A 21,100-nucleotide genomic window follows, 5' to 3' on the forward strand; every position below is an offset into this window, starting at 1 on the left:
AATTTACTGTATAGACTGTATAAAGTGGTTTGGGTTTACAGCAGTTTTGTTAGTTTATTGTATCCCTGTATGGCTTGGAACATAATTGTAGTTGCAAAGTATGATCTGTCAACTCATCATGCCTAAAATGGAAAAGTAGACTGGTTTTCATAGTCATTTTAGGTACTATATCACTGATGAAAAAAAAAAAAAACATAGTAGGGAAGCAGGGCAAAGTGGGTGTCCATGTCAGTATAGTACTAGTTACTTTAGTCTATAGGGAAATAATAATGCTGTCGTAGGAGCATCAAAGGTTAATTTGTTTTCCAACAAGCTTTGAACTGTATTAGCAAGCTGTACAGGATGATTCAGAGATGGCAAATACTTATCTACATTCCCAAGACGTGCAGAGGTTTAATATATGGACACCATACAATAAAGTCTGGAGAACTTGCATAGATCCAAATCGCCAAATTCAACAATATCTACTTATTATTGGTTTTGATTTGTGGAATGTATTTTAGAATATCTGTGTAACTAGAGAATATTACAGCATAGAATTAAAGGGGTTTTCCAGGTGCTCAGGTTTTTTTTTCAGGACAGGTCATCAATATCTGATTAGTGGGAGTCAGACTTCAAGCACCCCCATCAATCATCTGTTTAAAGAGGCCGCAGCACTCTGGAGAGCACCATGGTCTTTTCCTAGGCCAGTGATGTCAAGCTGTGTAACCAATTTACCTACAGTGCCTTAGAGTATTCTAAGTATTCATACCACTTGACTTTTTTCACATTACACCCAGAAACTTAAATGTATTTTTTGGGGGGATTTTATGTGATAGACCAACACAAAGTAGCAAGTATATTTGAAAAGAAAGAAAGACATTTTTATAAATTAAAATCTGAAAAGTGTGATGTGCATTTGTATTTAACCCCCCCCCCCCCTGTACTCGCATACCCCTTAATAAAATCCAGTGTGACCAAATGCCTTCAGAAGTCACCTAATTAGTAAATAGAGTCCACCTTTGTGTAATTTATTCTCGGTATAACTACAGCTGTTCTGTGAAGGTCTCAGAGGTTTGTTAGAGAACATCAGTGATCAAACAGCACCATGAAAACCAAGGAACACATCAGACAGGTCAGGGATAAAAGTTGTGAAGTGTAATACACCATAAAACACCACCATGACACATTGTGGTAGCAGCATCATGCTGTGGCGATTTTTTTCTTTAGCGGGTACCAGTGGCGTTGCGAGGGGGTGTGGGCCGCACCGGGTTACACCAGTCTGATGGGGTGTCACCCGCCGGCCGCCGGAGTTCTCCTTGACTGATCCGATCCGTTTTGAAACAGCTCAGCTCAGTCACAGACAATGCAGAGACGCTGGCAGCAGGGAGCCTGAGGGAGGGACGGGGAGGTGCGTAATATGATCTTAGAGTGGAAGCTGCTTCTGCCAGCCCCACCCCTCCCCGCCCACCAACCAATCAGAGCTGAGGGGGCAGGGCAAGCACACTAGCAGCTCAGCCTCTTAGTCGTCTGAGTCACACAAGTGCAGGGAGTCAGAATAGAAATGAATCGAATGAGTCACAAGTTAAAAGAATCTAAAGATCCGACTTAGTTTGTGACTCATTCGATTCTTTGCGTTAAAAGAGCCGTGAGTCAGACTGGAGATGTAGAACAGTTTACACTGAGGCTGAGGCTGTCTGGCTGCTTTTGTTGCAGCAGTGATATGATGACACAGAATTTAGATTCCAGGTTGAATTAACCCTTTAGGATCAAATTGGCTGTCAAAAGAGATGTCGCTGTTCATGTGGGAGACGGAGTGTGTTATATCTTTATCTTACTCTATATTGAGCCTGTGAGCCATGTACATGAGGATGAGGGATGGCTACTGCTCGTCCCCCTACAGAATCATGGTTTCTGGGCAGCAGATGACTGTGAAGACCACGCGATCTGTTGCTCAGAAGCCATGATATTGTAAGGCTACTTTCACACTAGCGGCATGACGGATCCAACAGGCTGTTCACCCTGTCAGATCCGTCCTGCCGTTATTTCGCCGGACCACCGTTCCGTCCCCAATCCCATTGACTATAATGGGGACGGGGGTGGAGCTTCGGCGCAGCACGGCAGTGCATGGCGAAAGGCCGCCGGACTAAAAGTCCTGCATGTCCAACTTTTTAGTCCGGCGGCCTCTCACCGCAAACTGCCTTGCTGGAGCTCCACCCCCGTCCCCATTATAGTCAATGGGATCCGGGGACGGAGCAGTGGCAGGACGGATCCGACAGGGTGACAATCTCTCTTCAGGTTTTTTAGAAAATTGTGCACAAATTGCACACTAGTTATTTTCCTGAGTGATGACTGTGGGGACTATTTTATTATCAGCCAGTGACTGTGTTACTGTAATACTGTTATCAATTCAGCACATAGTTTTCCCTGTGCATTCACATTTCACTTCACTTGGTTCATTGTACTCCTGTCCAGCGTCAGCTTCAGCTTCCCTTCACTATCCCTATAATAAATCACTCTTCCTGATCCTGACTCATTACTAATTAGAGAGCTGAAGAGTCGACTGCACTGAGTCAGCAGCAAGTGAATCGAATGTATAGCATCTGCGCATGCGCACCGGCACCTAGAGTCTTCGGTTCACTTGCGAGTCAGCTCAGCTCAGCAGTCAGTGACTCAGCAAGTGAACCGAAGATCCGATTCATGAATCGGTTCATTTGAATGAGCTGATTCAAATGAACCGATTCACCTAAAAGATCCGAACTTCCCATCACTACTCCTTACTCACTAGCAAGCACGTCGGTCCGGCCGTCACGTGGAGAAGGGGGTGTGACTACCTGGTGAGTAGCGCCGCCGCGGCTGCACTGCAGGAACAGCCTGCAGGCCCAGGACTCGAGTCTGGAGCTAATGGATCGGGTGGTGAGTCACGTGACAGCAGTGACTCACTCACACAGCCAGCCAGACCTGCCACTGCCGCGCCTGAGGGAGGAGGAGGTGTGGTAGGTAGCGCAGAGAGCGCATATTGACTTTGGATAGATCATCAGCATCTGATCAGCGGGGGTCCGACACCCGCCGATCAGCAGTTTGAGAAGGCAGCATTCAGAATGCATGGGGATATGCCTGATCAATTCTTTTCCGGTATTGAGCCCCTGCGACGGAACTCTATGCCGGAAAAGAAAAACGCTAGTGTGAAAGTACCCTTAGATATACCGTATTTTTCGCCGTATAAGACGCACTTTTTCTTCCCCCAAAATGGGGGAGAAATGCCCCTGCGTCTTATACGGCGAATGCAGTCAGTTTTACATCGCTGGCAGCGATGTAAAGCGAGCGAGGACTCGGGGAGGGACTGGGAGGAGGAGCTGGGGCCAGAAATAGCGGCGGGGCGGTGCAGTCACTGTACTAAAGGCCCGCCCCGCCGCTCCGGTATACTAATAAAATATGTCATATTCAATTAATGGTTATTAAATATGCTACTTTATGCCTAATAGTACCTTAAATCCTAAGCGCATCCGTACAATGCAGGCCGGGCGGGCGGCAGCGTAACTCCCTGATGTCACGTGCTTGCGCCGCCTACTTTATGAATGAAGCAGGCGGCGCAGGCAAGTGACGTCAGTGAGTGACGCGACGCGCCGGCTGCCCGGCCTGCCGGCCTTGTACTGAAGCGCTTAGGATTTAAGGTACTTTTAGGAATAAAGAGGCATATTTAATAACTATTAATTGAATAAGACATATTATATTAGTATACTGGAGCGGCGGGGGATCTGTGGATGGCACAGTTATGGGCTGGGAGGGTCTGTGGATGACACATGTATAACAGTGCCATCCACAGATCCCCCCCCTGTAACAGTGAAAGCCACAGATCCCCCCCCATAAGTGTCCGTCATCCACAGATCCCCCCATAACAGTGTCCGTCATCTACAGATCCCCCCATAACAGTGTCCGTCATCCACAGATCCCCAGTAATAGTGCCATCCACAGACCACCTAGTTCCAAACCCACAGCACACCTTTTGGTTAAAAATATTTTTTTTCTTATTTTACTCCCCAAAAACCTAGGTGCGTCTTATACGCCGGTGCGTCTTATACGGCGAAAAATACGGTACTTCCAACGGGTGAATGATATACTCAATATGCAATCGCCCTAAATGTTAGTAATATGCCACACTTGCATATATCACCCTGGTCCTGCCTACGGTATTGTGAGCTACATTAAAAATAGTAACCAAGGCCTAATGTCAAAGACGAATGCCACAATATAATATATCCCAAGTTGGGCTGACGGTTACTTAGGCTACTTTCACACTGGCGTTTTGGTTTCCATTTGTGAGATCCGTTCAGGGCTCTCACAAGCGGTCCAAAATGGATCAGTTTTGCCTTTAATGCATTCTGAATGGATAAGGATCCGCTCAGAATGCATCCGCTTGGCTCCGTTTTGCCTCCATTCCGCTTTTGAGGCGGATACAAAAGCGCTGCTTTTTGGTGTCAGTCTGATGAAACTGAGCTAAACGGATCTGTCCCCATTGACTTACATTGTGTGTCAGGACAGATCAGTTTTGGCAATGTTAAAGATAAGGCAAACGGATCCGTTCTGAACGGATGCATGCGGTTGAGTTAGCTGAACAGATGCGTTTGTGCAGATCCATGACGGATCCGCATGAAACGCGAGTGTAAAAGACGCCTAAGGCCACTTTCACACTAGCGTTTTTCTTTTCCGGCATAGAGTTCTGTCCTAGGGGCACAATACCGGAAAAGAACTGATCAGTTTTATCCTAATGCATTCTGAATGGAGAGCAATCCGATCAGGATGCATCAGGCAAGTCTTTTTGCCTTTTCAGGACGGAGATAATACCGCAGCATGCGGTTTTATCTCCGTCCAAAATTTGAAAAAATAAATAAATGCCGGATCTGTTTTTCCGGATGACACCGGAGAGACTGATCCGGCATTTCAATGCATTTGTCAGATGGATGAGGATTCTGATCAGTCTTATAATTGCCATCAGTTTTCATACGTTTTGACGGAACTGCCTGCCGAAATCCTCTGCCGCAAGTGTGAAAGTACCCTAAAGCATATGCTATACAATACTGTGAAATAAACACCAAATATAAAAAAAAAAGGGCAGGAATATCACATACAGACTGAAGACCTTGAGGGAACACCAACCCCGACGCACTTTTCGCATCGCTTCCTCTCAGGAGAACATCAGCATAAGATGGACCTTTTTTTATTGATCACAGAAATTATTTATGATATAATAATTTTTTGGATACTTATTGGTCACTACTTTTAGTAGTTTTTTTTACTATAAATTATGTATACTTTTTAGGGCACTAATAATTATGTTTACACAAATACATAAATTGACTATTATATTCCATGCTTTTAATTGGTACAGTGATAGGGCGAAACTACCCCGGAATATACGTTTGTAATATATCCTTGGCATGTGTTGTAGTGAAGAAATTTAGATGGTTGCTAAGATAATTTTTCATCAATAGATATCTCTTAACTATGTTGTAATCTAGCTTATTATTTCCATCTTATGTTGATGTTCTCCTGAGATCAGGATATGGGCAGATTGCTCTTCTCTAAAATGGCGCTCCTGGCAACATCATGTGAAGAGTTGAGTCTGTAAATATTGCATTTCACGTTACCGGTATGATCACGTGATCGCGATATACTCAGAAATGCCGTGATCTTTGGGAGGCCGCTGGAAGCTGCTATACGGCGGATCACGTGGTCAATGTGATCATGTGACCACCACTTATCGCGCTACTTGGCGGGGAATCTTGGGAATTTCTGATGCGATACCGCCCTTAATAATGATACTGCCTGTGGATTTCCAGGTGTAGTAGATTATACTCAGGTTTGGGGAGTATGTACTTATGGGATGGGGTATAAATAAGAGGGGGTTGTGATGGTTGGGTACGCCCCCAAGAGGAAGTGAGGCGAAACCACTATTTTTAATGTGGGTCACAATACCGTGGGCAGGACCAGGGTGATATATGCGAGTGTGGCATATTACTGACATTTGGGGTGATTGCATATTGAGTATATCATACACCCGTTGGAAATATATGTAACATGTGACCGTGGACATTTTGGGGTGAATACTTTTGTCATGGCACTTCATGTATTGCTGCTAATTCTTTAATCATGTTATTTATTATGTGTTGTATTAAATTGTATCAGTAAATTATGACTTTATATGTGTGTGTCTGAAAATTTGGTGAGATTTTGAAAACCATGTATAGTTTTTTTGTTTTTTTTCACTTCACACATACTTGCAACTTTGTGTTTGGTCTATCATGTAAAATCCCAATAAAATACATTTAAGGGTACTTTCACACTAGCGTTATTCTTTTCCGGCATTGAATTCAATCCTAGGGGCTCAATACTGTAAAAGAACTGATCAGTTTTATCCTAATGCATTCTGAATGGAGAGCAATCAGTTCAGTATGCATCAGGATGTCTTCAGTTCAGTCTTTTTGCCTTTTCAGGACAGAGACAGAGATAAAAATTCCGGAACACTTGCCGTCATTTTTTTCCATTGAAATGCATTAATGCCGGCCCCGAGTGTTCCGGCAAAACGGATCCGGCATTGCGGTCTGCGCATGCTCAGACCACAAAAAATGTGAAAAAAAAATGAATGCCGGATCCTACACTTCAATGCATTTATCATACGGATCAGGACAAATGCCATCAGTTTGCATACGTTTTGACAGATCCGGCGACAGAACTGCCTGCCGGAATCCTCTGCCACATGTGTGAAAGTACCCTAAGTTTGTAGGTGTAACGTGGAAAAAAATGTGGAAAAGGGGTGTGAATACTTTTTGAAGGCACTGTATGTCTAGCTTAGTCCATTCAAGTGAATACCAAGCACAGCCACTATACAGTGTACAGCACTGTCTCCTCTACAAAGAGCTGATCAGCAGGAGTGCCGGGAGTTGGATCCTATCTCTCAGATATTGATGACCCCTGTCCCAGGGATAGGACAACAATATTTTACTCCTGGAAACCCCTTTAAAGGCCTTTGACTAATACATACAGTATTCCTGAAGATTACTCTTACCTGTCATTAGTATTTTGATGGAGTATGTTCCTTTTACATTTTGAAGTAATCCTTTAACGGCACTAAGTATGAAATGAATCCCATGCTATACATTGTCTATATGTCCTCTGCATTACAAAGTTTCGTAACTTTGAACTGCTCTAAATGGAACGTCATATCTTTAATGACTCTGAATATGTTCTTTTTTTTTTTTTTTTAAATCAATAGAAGTTGTGTTCAGATTTAGATGGCATTCAGCGGGAAAAAGAAAATTTGGAGAAAACTGTAGAGCAGATGACTGAACAGCTGTCCCAAGCCAAAAGGTCCTTGGAGATGGTGAACCCTGTGGCCTTAGATCAACCTGCAGTGACCCCATTAACACCCTCTAAAGCTACAGATGTGGAAATGAAGCAGCTCCAGACCAAAGTAAAGGTAACAACAAGGATTATATTACAAAGTGGCTGATACCATGATTACCACACTGCATTATTGAAAGCAATGTTGAGTTTGATGTTCCTCTCGGTTGCTGCTCTGTGTTATCAGTTGCCCTTGGTTTCTCAGTCCATAATGGCTTCAAACAGACTTCACATTCACTTGCCTCACTCATGCCCATTACTTCTTGTACTGTTAACAAGATTTTGTTCTGAAAGAAAAATCGTATTTGTAGATAATGTTCAAGGGAGAAAGTCAAGGAGGCTACGTTCCAAAAGACTGAATGAACTCCTTGCCTTTAAGAAGCAGTTCATGATCAGAGGGTCTGAGACCATGGTAGCAAGTAGGGATATTAGGCTCTGGTTCTCGTACTCATGGAGCTTTGGCTACCATGCGATCTATGATCTCGAGTCATGCCAGTGTCTTACAGAGCACCATACTAACACTGCTAAACAGGAGTAAAGGCTTTGCAGGACAGCTGAGGACAATAGAAGAGAAAGTTGACGTGAAGGGAGAAATTGGACAGCGGCTCATACATGTGTTGGGGTCATTAGTCAGGTGGAAGTTTTGATCTAGTATTTTCTTCTCCTTTTCTTTCTGCTAAAGCTTTCAGGTTTCAGATTCTTTCATGTCTAGTTTTGATCTTGAGTTAGCTCATTGATTGTTCCAACACACATGATCCCTCTCACTTTTGTCCCTTTAAATATCTGTTCTTGTTCTTATTAAAGCATCCCAAGTCTTTTACTTCTGTCTATGAATAGTGCCAGAATGCCCCAACAGTATAGTGAGAGTACATGTCAGACTGCCGCAGATCATTTATTCATGTCATTATCATAGATGTTTTAAAAGCCATGGTCAAATGGCAACCTGATTGTCACTGTTGCAGCACAATGTTTGATCTCTGATTCATTTTTTGAAATGAATATACCCGAGAGCTCAGTTTAAATGAAATATCTGAACTTTTTTTCCTTTTCTTTATTCTTTAAAAGCAATGGTTTTATAGGACACAAGAATAATACTTTATAACCTGGGACGGCTTCTATAGATTTATTTCATATAATTAAATATATTACAATATAATAAAGAAAAATGCAGTAACTTTTGGGGATGTCATGTTTTCTTAGGGGAGAGCATTTATTTCTCATTTATACTGTATGAATATATATTAAATTTACTATCAATATGTTTTATTCTTTTGACAGAGAGACAGATAGTGGACATTTGGCCCCAAAGGGGAAAAAAAAAACTCAAAATGAGGCACCCTACTTGTATAGGTTCCTGCCACCACTTTACTCTTGGGCACTGTACCCTTCAAGCTGCATAGCAGTGCAAAATGCCCTGACAAACATCCTTACAGACTCCCCAAATCTGTATAAAGCTGGTGCTACATGTCAGTGTATCTGGCTTTAGTATAGATAATAACTGAGTTTGGTGACAGTTGGGACCTTTTACGTATTTTATTTCCAATATGCTAGTGATATGTAGTCAAGTTATATTATTATGACCACTTTCTACTTTTGATGTCAGCAGCGTGTAGCTCATGAAGGAAGTCGCGTGTGGTGAGCTGGTGTGGTGGGTATATAAGGTGTTCAATAGGTTGTCTGCACACATATCCCTCGATGCGGCAATGGGGTTTTCCCCCCACACACCCTCCAGGAGCTGTGGGATGCACTGCAGTCAGCATCGCTCCAGATACCTATAACAACCTACAAGGACCTTATAAACTTACTCCCAGCCCACACAGCGATAACTCTGGATATTAGCTGGTGGTCATAATAACATAATTGCGATACACGTGGGGCGATGTTCTATTGACTCAGGTGCACCCATATAGTCTTATACCTTAGTACTTCATTCTTTTTAGGGGAAAGCTTGGGATCTAATGATCCCCAGTCAGTATGGTTTACAGTGACTGAGTCACACCACACAAAAACAAAAGTTTTAGATTTTAGAAAAACAGACTTTTCGAAAATTAGATTAGTGGTATACGAGTCTCTATCAGATTGGAACAGTTTCATTGGAGTCCAGGAGAAATGGGATTACTTAAAAGTGTCACTATTGAAGGCAACAGAAAATTGCATTAGGCTTGTCAGTAAAAGCTAAAAAAGGAAGAGACCACTGTGGTACTCAGCAGAAGTGGCCAAAATCATTAAAAACAAAAAGATAGTATTTAGTAATTCTAAAAAACAAACAAAAAAAAACGAGGATGACAGGGAAATTTATAAGATTAGGCAGAGATAGGCCAGAGCTTCTAAAGCACAGGCAGAAGAGAAATTAGCTCAGTCAGGGAAAAAAGGCGATAAGACATTCTTCAGATACATAAATGAAAAAAGGAAACTAAAACAAGGAATTACCAAACTAAAAACAAAAGAAGGAAGGTATATGGAAGAAGATAAAGAACTAGCTGACTGCCTCAATGAATACTTCTGTTCAGTTTTTACAAAGGAAAAGGACCTCAGTTAGGGAGGAAGACTAATGAATCTTTTGATGCATGTGTCTTTCAGGGGTGTTGAAATCGTATCACCCAACGCCCGGGACATGCAGTTCTGGGCGCTGGGCAGCTAGTTTGATCAGTAGCTTAGCCCTGCTGCAGGCAAGTAGCAGGGCTGAGATGGCTTTGTTTACCCACACAGTGGATCGGCGATGAGCTGGGCATGGAGAGGCGTTCCCATGGTGATGGGGATGCTTGAAGTTAAAATATACCATCGGATTGGAAAAAACTCTGATCCGATGGTATATTCTAAACCCGAGGCATTCCCATGGTGATGGGCACGCACCTCTGACAGGGTTCTGCCATCCGCGGCACCTAAGGGGTTAATTGCATGGACGGCAGCTCCCTGTCAGAGCTCGGGTGCCAGGAATGTTTCTACAATGTTTGCATTGGTGGGCAGTGCGCCCTCCCCCCCTTCCCCGATATTAAAATCATTGGTAGGCGGTGCGCCCTCTCCCCCAGTATTAAAATCATTGGTGGGCAGTGCGCCCTCCCCCTATCATTGGTGGCAGCGGCAGTTCCGATCGGAGTCCCAGCAGTGTAATGCTGGGGCTCCGATTGGTTACCATGGTAGCCAGGACGCTACTGAAGTCCTGTCTGCCATGTACAGTTATTCAGCAGCATTATACTTACATGCTATAAGCATAGGCAATGCGCCGCACAGACCTGTGAGTTACAAGAAGGAGCGATGGACAGCGTGGGAAAGAAGAAATGACAGAGCTGAAGGAGTGGAGCAATTCAAGGTTCTGTCACGTCTCCGGCTCGCGAGGGGAAAGCAGTGACAGCTGTTACAGAGCCAGGGTCATTGATAGAACTCTCAACTCTGCCAGCATCCCTCAGAGGACCCCCTTTCTGCAGGTGTTGTCAAACTGGGAAGGTGAGGGGGGTCCTTTCCAAGCCTCAGCAGCTCATTTGCCTAAACCACCTAGAGGTACGGTTAGTAATGTGCACTAAACTAATTGCTGTGATCACATTAAGGCCTCGTTCACACCAGGCAGTGCGTTCCAGCCTGATTCTGTCCAGAATGCACTGCACCGCATTGCGGCCGGCTAACTATATTGTGGGGCAGGAGGATGCGTAGTGGTCTGTTGAATTGATTGGCACCATAACCATGCCCAACGGCTGCAATGCGATTGGCTGCACAGGATCGCAAGGCACATTATGCCTGCGGTCCAGTCCAAACAAAATGCTGCAAGCAGCATTTTGACCTGGCCTCAGGCAAAATTGTGCCTTGCAAACCCGTGCATCCGATTCCCTGCGGCTGTGGCTATGGTGCCATTCACTTCAATGGATCGTCCTGCCCCACAACATAGTGAGCCGGCCGCGATGTAGTGCATTCTGGACAGAATCATCTGGTGTGAACGAGAACTAAACTTAGTCATTTCACACCACAAAGACTGGAACGCAAGCCAGCCACCTCCCCTGCATAAGGAAGCGTGGTGGTGCATCGAAATTTGGTTTTGATTTAAAATTATTTTTGGGATCAGGACAAGTAGATCGAGCCCCCGCTTTAGTCCTTCGACAAGTATTATTTTTTTATTTCCACACATACTCTTCCTCTGTAAAGACTCTTTACAGAGGAAGAGGTTCTAAATCAGCTGTCTAAAATTAATACAAATAAGTCACAGGGGCCTGATGGGATACACCCAAAGCTATTAAAAGAGCTTAGCAGTGAACTAGCAAAACCATTAACAGATTAATTTAACCAATCGCTGGTAACAGGAGTCGTCCCAGAAGATTGGAAATTAGCAAATGTTGTGCCCATTCACAAGACAGGTAGTGGGGAGGAATCGGGCAACTATAGGCCAGTAAGGCTACTTTCACACTTGCGGCAGGCTGGTCTCCCTGTCGGATCCGTCCTTCCGCTGTTTCGCCGGTCCGCCGCTCCGTCCCCATTGACTATAATGGGGGCGGCGCTCCGGCGCAGTACGGCAGTGCACGGCGAAAGGCCGCCGGACTAAAAGTCCTGCATGTCCGACTTTTTAGTCCAGCGGTCTCTGACCGCGAAGTGCCTTACTGAGCCGTAGCGCCGCCCCCGTCCCCATTATAGTCAATTGGAACGGAGAGGCGGACCGGAGATACGGCGAATCAGTGGAAGGACGGATCCGACAGGGAGACCAGCCTGCCGGATCCATCCTGCCGCAAGTGTGAAAGTAGCCTAAGCCTGATATCATTAATGGGGAAATTAATGGAAACCATACTTAGGCCTCATGCACACGACCGTTCCGTTTTTAGCGGTCCGCAATTTGCGGAACGGAATGGGCGGCCCATTGTAGAAATGCCTATTCTTGTCCGCAAAACTGACAAGAATAGGACATGCTCTATTTTTATTTTTTTTGCTGGGCCTCGGAACGGAGCAACGGATGCGGACAGCAAAAGGAGTGCTGTTCGCATCTTTTGCGGCCCCATTTAAGTGAATGGGTCCGCACCCGAGCCGCAAAAACTGCGGCTCGAATGCAGACCCGAAAAACGGTCGTGTGCATGAGGCCTTAAGGTAGAGGATTGTGGAACATCTAAAATCCCATGGATTGAAAGATGACTAACAGCATGGGTTTACTTCAGGGAGATCATGTCAAGCTAATCTTATTGATTTTTTTTGATTGGGTGACTAAATTAATAGATGGAGGAGGTGCAGTAGACATCGCTTATCTGGACTTTAGTAAGGCTTTTGATACTGTCCCACATAGAAGGCTTATCAATAAACTGCAGTCATTGAGCTTGGACTCCCATATTGTTGAATGGATTAGGCAGTGGCTGAGTGACAGACAACAGAGGGTTGTAGTCAATGGAGTATATTCAGACCATGGTCGTCTTACCAGTGGGGTCAAAAATCTGTCAACTAAAATTTTATGTTGATAAGTGCAAGATAATGCACCTGGGGCGTAAAAACCGAAGAGCAGAATATAAAATCAGTGATACAGTCCTAACCTCAGTATCTGAGGAAAGGGATTTAGGGATCATTATTTCAGAAGACTTAAAGGTAGGCAGACAATGTCATAGAGCAGCAGGAAATGCTAGCAGAATGCTTGGATGTATAGGGAGAGGTATAAGCAGTAGAAAGAGTGAAGTGCTTATGCCGCTGTACAGAACACTGGTGAGACCTCACTTGGAGTATTCTGCGCAGTACTGGAGGCCATATCTCCAGAAGGATATTGATACTTTGGAGAGAGCTCAGAGACAAGCTACTAAACTGGCACATGGATTGCAGGATAAAACTTACCAGGAAAGATTAAAGGACCTTAACATGTATAGCTTGGAAGAAAGACGAGACAGAGGGGATATGATAGAAACTTTTAAATACATAAAGGGAATCAACAAGGTGAAAGAGGAGAGAATATTTAAAAGAAGAACAACTGCTACAAGAGGACATAGTTTTAAATTAGAGCGGCAAAGGTTTAAAAGTAATATCAGGAAGTATTACTTTACTGAGAGAGTAGTGGATGCATGGAGTAGCCTTCCTGCAGAAGTGGCAGCTGCAAATACAGTGAAGGAGTTTAAGCATGCATGGGATAGGCATAAGGCCATTCTTCATATAAGATAGGGCCAGGGGCTATTCATAGTATTCAGTATATTGGGCAGACTAGATGGGCCAAATGGTTCTTATCTGCCGACACATTCTATGTTTCTCTTAATGTTATTTTATGCTACATTATTATTTATTTATTGTTGATTCTTTATTTGTTGATTTCAAGCATGTGTGGAGAAGCGCGCTGGCAGAGGATTAACCCCTTAAGGACTCAGCCCTATTTCACCTTAAAGGGAACCTGTCACCAGGATTTTGTGTATAGATCTGAGGACATGGGTTGCTAGATGGCCGCTTTCACATCCGCAATACCCAGTCCCCGTAGCTCTGTGTGCTTTTATTGTGAAAAAAAAATATTTGATACATATGCAAATTACCCTGAGATGAGTCCTGTATGTGAGATGAGTCAGGGACAGGACTCATCTCAGGTTAATTTGCATATGTATCACATCGTTTTTTCGACACAATAAAAGCACACAGAGCTATGAGGACTGGGTATTGCAGATGTGCTAGCGGCCATCTAGCAACCCATGTCCTCAGCTCTGTACACAAAATCCCGGTGACAGGTTCCCTTTAAGGACTTGGCCATTTTTTGCAAATATGACCAGTGTCACTTTAAGTGCTCATAACTTTAAAACGCTTTGACTTACCCAGGCCGTTCTGAGATTGATTTTTCGTCACATATTGTACTTCATGACACTGCTAAAATTGGGTCCAAAAAGTTAATTTTTTTGCATAAAAAATACCATATTTACCAAAAATTTTGAAAAATTAGCAAATTTCAAAGTTTGTTTCTCTACTTCTGTAATACATAGTAATACCCCCAAAAATTGTGATGACTTTACATTCCCCATATGTCTACTTCATGTTTGTAGCATTTTGGGAATAATATTTTATTTTTTGGGGATGTTACAAGGCTTAGAAGTTTAGAAGCAAATTTTGAAAATTTTCAGAAATCTTCAAAATCCCACTTTTTATGAACCAGTTCAGGTTTGAAGTCATATTGTGAGGCTTAGATAATAGAAACCTCCCAAAACTACACCCCTCAAGGTATTCAAAACAGTTTTTCAGACTTTATTAACTCTTTAGGTCTTCCACAAGAGTTAATGGCAGATTGAGAAACAATTTCGAAATTTCTATTTTTTGGAAAATTTTCCAATATAATCAATTTTTTCCAGAAATAAAACAAGGGTTAACTGCCAAACAAATCTCTAAATGGGTTGCCCAGATTCTGTAGTTTGCAGAAACACCCCATATGTGGTCGTAAACTACTGTTTGGCCGAACGGGAGGACATAGAAGGAGGGGAACACCATATGGGTTTTGGAAGGCAGATTTTGCAGGACTGGTTTTGTTTATACCATGTCCCATTTGAAGCCCCCTGTTGCACCCCTAGAATAGAAATTTCAAAAAAGTGACTCCATCAAAGAAAGTACACCCCTCAAGGTATTCAAAACTTGGTTTACAAACTTTGTTAACCCTTTAGGTGTTCCACAAGAGTTAATGGCAGATTGAGAAACAATTTAGAAATTTCTATTTTTTGGAAAAGTTTCCATTTTAACCCTTACTTTATTAAAATGGGGTGCCCTGATTCTGTAGTTTGCAGAAACACCCCATATGTGGTCGTAAACTACTATTTGGCTAAACGACAGGACATAGAAGAAGGGGAACGTCATATGGTTTTTGGAAGGCAGATTTTGCTGCACTGGTTTATTTACACCATGTACCCTTTCTAGCCCCCTGATGCACCCCTAGAGTAGAAACTCCATAAAAGTGACCCCATCTAGGAAACTACGGGATAAGGTGGTTGTTGTTTTGGGACTATTTTAGGGGTAAATATGATTTTTGGTTGCTCTATATTACTCTTTTTTAAGGCAATGTAACAAAAAATGTAAATTCTAAAATTGTTTCTACAGTCGCAATTTAGTTTTGTGGAACACCTAAAGGGTTAACATAGTTTGTAAAGTAACTTGAATACCTTGAGGGGTGTAGTTTCTTAGATGGGGTCACTTTTTTGGAGTTTCTAGTCTAGGCTACATCAGAGGGGGGCTTCTAATGGGACATGGTGTCAAAATAAAAAACAGTCCATCAAAATCTGTCTTCCAGAAACCGTATGGAGTTCCCTTCGTTCTATGCCCTGCCGTGCGGCTATATAGCCATTTACGACCACATATGGGGTGTTTCTGCAAACTACAGAATCGGGGCAATAAATATTTAGTTTTGTTTGGCTGTTAACCCTTGCTTTATTACCGGAAATAAGGATTCAAATGGAAATTTTGCCCAAAAATTTGTTTTGGCACCGTTTTTATTTTATATTTTTAACACAGTTCATCCGAGGCGTTTGGTCAAAAGTTATTTTTATAGCGACGACTTTTACGCCCGCGACTATGCCCAATATGTATGGCTCTCAGACTTTGGAGACACGTTAATTTTTCTGCACGGTCCCACAAGCGAACGTGGATCTGGCGGCAAGGGACCTGAACAAGGGGATACTGGTATAAAAGTTATCCACATACAAGTGGTAACCGTTATCCAGCAGTGGGTACATAAGGTCCCACACGAGTTTCCTGCTAACACCCAGAGTGGGGGGACGATCTGGGGGTTGAATACGGGAATTTCGCCCCTCGTACACACGAAATTTGTAGGTGTACCCTGAGGTACTCTTACAAATTTTGTATAGCTTCACGCCATACCTATATTCACAATATATTGGCGGAAACTGAGTCTCCCCTTGAACGCAACGAGAGACTCATCAACCGCGACCTCCCTTCCAGGTACGTAGGCCTCCATGAATTTGGCCCCAAAGTGATCGATGACCGGCCGTATCTTATACAGACGGTCATAGGCAGGATCACCTCGGGGGGGACATGCTGCATTATCGGAATAATGCAGACATTTCCGGATGGCCTCAAACCGGGGACGTGTCATGACCATACTGTACAGTGGGGTCTGGTATAGGACGTCCCCACTCCAGTATTGCCTGACACTGAGTTTTTGGACTAGACCCATATGCAGCACGAGGCCCCAAAATGTCCTCATCTCGGCTGCAATGACCGGCGTCCAGCCACCGGGTCTAGCCAAAAATTAGCCTGGGTTTTGAGCGACGAACTGTTGGGCGTACAGATTCGTCTGCTCCACCATCAGATTCACCAGTGGGTTACTAAAAAAAAAAACTAAAATAGTCAATTTCAGTAAACCCCACTGTGGGAATCTGGATTCCAGAATTGCCAGACAAATCCGGAATCTCAGGCTCAAAGTCCACTGGGGGACACTGAGAGATGGAACAAAGAAAGATTTAGATAATTATTTTTTTTTTTTGTTGTTTTTTTTTTTCTAACTAACTTTTCCCTTCTTTCCCTGCCTAACGGTGCCTCTCCCTCACTGACCCTAACCTACCTGGATGGCGATGGGTGCAGGAGGGTGATGGATGCCGATTTTAGGGGGACGCAGGAGCTGGTGCTGGACGATGCTGCACGGTGAGGGTGCTGGACAGGAAGAGGAGGGGAGAGAGGAGCGCAGGAAGTTTGAATCTCGCGCCTCTCTCCCCTGCACCAATCAGCACCCTGGACAGCGGTGTTCAGCACCAGGGCCAGCACCGCCTCTCCAAATCTTCGTACTGCTATTGGTGGTGTGTAATCACGCCACCGATCGCAGTCTTTTTCCGGTTCATCGGGTCACAGGAGACCCAAATGGACCAGAAACGCAGAAAACCGCAGGTCTGAATTGACCTGCGGTTTTCTGCGATCGCCGATACGGGGGGTCAAATGACCCCCTCCCCCCCCGCGTTGTTACGGGATGCCGGCTGAATGATTTCAGCCGGCATCCCGTTCCGATTAACCCCCGCGGCGTCGGAATCCCGATTTAACCACTTCAACCCCGCTAGCTGAAACCCCCTTCATGACCAGGACACTTTTTACACTTCTGCACTACACTACTTTCACCGTTTATCGCTCGGTCATGCAACTTACCACCCAAATGAATTTTACCTCCTTTTCTTCTCACTAATAGAGCTTTCATTTGGTGGTATTTCATTGCTGCTGACATTTTTACTTTTTTTGTTATTAATCGAAATTTAATGTTTTTTTGCAAAACAAAATGACATTTTTCACTTTCAGCTGTAAAATTTTGCAAAAAAAACGACATCCATATATTCATTTTTCGCTAAATTTATTGTTCTACATGTCTTTGATAAAAAAAAAAATGGTTTGGGTAAAAGTTATAGCGTTTACAAACTATGGTACAAAAATGTGAATTTCCGCTTTTTGAAGCAGCTCTGATTTTCTGAGCACCTGTCATGTTTCCTGAGGTTCTACAATGCCCAAACAGTAGAAAAACCCCACAAATGACCCCATTTCGGAAAGTAGACACCCTAAGGTATTCGCTGATGGGCATATTGAGTTCATAGAACTTTTTATTTTTTGTCACAAGTTAGCGGAAAATGATGATTATTTTTTTTTTTCTTACAAAGTCTCATATTCCACTAACTTGCGATAAAAAATTCTAGGAACTCGCCATGCCGCTCACGGAATACCTTGGGGTGTCTTCTTTCCAAAATGGGGTCACTTGTGGGGTAGTTATACTGCCCTGGCATTCTAGGGGCCCAAATGTGTGAGAAGTACTTTGCAATCAAAATGTGTAAAAAATGGCCTGCGAAATCCGAAAGATGCACTATGGAATATGTGCCCCTTTGCCCACCTTGGCTGCAAAAAAGTGTCACACATCTGGTATCGCCATACTCAGAAGAAGTTGGGGAATGTGTTTTGGGGTGTCATTTTACATATAACCATGCTTGGTGAGAGAAATATCTTGGCAAAAGACAACTTTTCCAATTTTTTTTATACAAAGTTGGCATTTGACCAAGATATTTCTCTCACCCAGCATGGGTATATGTAAAATGACACCCCAAAACACATTCCCCAACTTCTCCTGAGTACGGCGATACCAGATGTGTGACACTTTTTTGCAGCCAAGGTGGGCAAAGGGGCACATATTCCAAAGTGCACCTTTCGGATTTCGCAGGCCATTTTTTACACATTTTGATTGCAAAGTACTTCTCACACATTTGGGCCCCTAAATTGCCAGGGCAGTATAACTACCCCACAAGTGACCCCATTTTGGAAAGAAGACACCCAAAGGTATTCCGTGAGGGGCATGGCGAGTTCCTAGAATTTTTAATTTTTTGTCGCAAGTTAGTGGAATATGAGACTTTGTAAGAAAAAAATAAAAAATCATCATTTTCCGCTAACTTGTGACAAAAAATAAAAATTCTAGGAACTCGGCGTGCCCCTCACGGAATACCTTGGGGTGTCTTCTTTCCAAAATGGGGTCACTTGTGGGGTAGTTATACTGCCCTGGCAATTTAGGGGCCCAAATGTGTGAGAAGTACTTTGCAATCAAAATGTGTAAAAAATGGCCTGCGAAATCCGAAAGGTGCACTTTGGAATATGTGCCCCTTTGCCCACCTTGGCTGCAAAAAAGTGTCACACATCTGGTATCGCCGTACTCAGGAGAAGTTGGGGAATGTGTTTTGGGGTGTCATTTTACATATACCCATGCTGGGTGAGAGAAATATCTTGGCAAAAGACAACTTTTCCCATTTTTTTTATACAAAGTTGGCATTTGACCAAGATATTTTTCTCACCCAGCATGGGTATATGTAAAATGACACTCCAAAACACATTCCCCAACTTCTCCTGAGTACGGCGATACCAGATGTGTGACACTTTTTTGCAGCCAAGGTGGGCAAAGCCACCCAAATTCCTTTTAGGAGGGCATTTTTTGACATTTGGATCCCAGACTTCTTCTCACGCTTTAGGGCCCCTAAAAAGCCAGGGCAGTATAAATACCCCACATGTGACCCCACTTTGGAAAGAAGACACCCCAAGGTATTCAATGAGGGGCATGGCGAGTTCATAGAATATTTTTTTTTTGTTTTGCATAAGTTAGCGGAAATTGTTTTTTTTTTTTTTTTTTCTCACAGTCTCACTTTCCGCTAACTTAGGACAAAAATTTCAATATTTCATGGACTCAATATGCCCCTCAGCGAATACCTTGGGGTGTCTTCTTTCCAAAATGGGGTCACATGTGGGGTATTTATACTGCCCTGGCTTTTTAGGGGCCCTAAAGCGTGAGAAAAAGTCTGGAATATAATAAATGTCTAAAAATTTTTACGCATTTGGATTCCGTGAGGGGTATGGTGAGTTCATGTGAGATTTTATTTTTTGACACAATTAGTGGAATATGAGACTTTGTAAGAAAAAACAAACAAAAAAATATATATATATTTCCGCTAACTTGGGCCAAAAAAATGTCTGAATGGAGCCTTACAGGGGGGGTGATCAATGACAGGGGGGCGATCACCCATATAGACTCCCTGATCACCCCCCTGTCATTGATCACCCCCTGGTAAGGCTCCATTCAGACGTCCATATGATTTTTACGGATCCACGGATCGGATCCGCAAAACACATGCAGACGTCTGAATGGAGCCTTACAGGGGGGTGATCAATGACAGGGGGGGTGATCAATGACAGAGGGGTGATCACCCATATACACTCCCTGATCACCCCCTGTCATTGATCACCCCCCTGTAAGGCTCCATTCAGACGTCCGTATGATTTTTACGGATACATGGATCGGATCCGCAAAACACATGCGGACGTCTGAATGGAGCCTTACAGGGGGGTGATCAATGACAGGGGGTGATCAGGGAGTGTATATGGGGTGATCACCCCCCCTGTCACTGATCACCCCCCTGTAAGGCTCCATTCAGACGTCCGCATGTGTTTTGCGGATCCGATCCATGGATCCTTAAAAATCATACGGACGTCTGAATGGAGCCTTACAGTGGGGTGATCAATGACAGGGGGTGATCAGGGAGTGTATATGGGTGATCACCCCTCTGTCATTGATCACCCCACTGTAAGGCTCCATTCAGACGTCCGCATGTGTTTTGCGGATCCGATCCATGTATCCGTAAAAATCATGCGTACGTCTGAATGGAGCCTTACAGGGGGTGATCAATGACAGGGGGTGATCAGGGAGTGTATATGGGTGATCACCCCCCTGTAAGGCTCCATTCAGACGTCCGCATGTGTTTTGCGGATCCGATCCATGTATCCATGGATCCGTAAAAATCATGCGGACGTCTGAATGGAGCCTTACAGGGGGGTGATCAATGATAGGGGGGTGATCAATGACAGGGAAGTGATCAGGAAGTCTATATGGGTGATCACGCCCTTGTCATTGATCACCCCCCTGTAAGGCTCCATTCAGACGTCCGTATGGGTTTTGCGGATCCGATCCATGTATCCGTGGACCCGTAAAAATCATACGGACGTCTGAATGGAGCCTGACAGGGGGGTGATCAATGACAGGGAGGTGATCAGGGAGTCTATATGGGGTGATCAGTGGTTCATAAAGGGTTAATAAGTGACAGGGGGGTGTAGTGTAGTGTAGTGGTGTTTGGTGCTACTTTAGTGAGCTGCCTGAGTCCTCTGGTAGTCGATCCAAACAAAAGAGACCACCAGAGGACCAGGTAGCAGGTATATTAGACGCTGTTATCAAAACAGCGTCTAATATACCTGTTAGGGGTTAAAAAAATCACATCTCCAGCCTGCCAGCGAGCGATCG

The 21,100-nt window shown here is 43.8% G+C and overlaps 1 protein-coding gene across 1 annotated transcript in view; it reads left to right on the forward strand.

Annotated features, from left to right (window-relative positions):
• Positions 1 to 21,100, forward strand: part of CNTLN (centlein) — a 327,152-nt gene that overhangs the window by 254,300 nt on the left and 51,752 nt on the right. Inside the window, exon 20 of the mRNA XM_044286471.1 lies at positions 7,253 to 7,456. Coding sequence (XP_044142406.1) covers positions 7,253 to 7,456 — 204 coding nt within the window. The remainder of the gene's footprint in view (positions 1 to 7,252; positions 7,457 to 21,100) is intronic.

This window comes from Bufo gargarizans, chromosome 1 (assembly GCF_014858855.1).
Source record: "Bufo gargarizans isolate SCDJY-AF-19 chromosome 1, ASM1485885v1, whole genome shotgun sequence".
NCBI classification, from domain to species: Eukaryota; Metazoa; Chordata; class Amphibia; order Anura; family Bufonidae; genus Bufo; species Bufo gargarizans.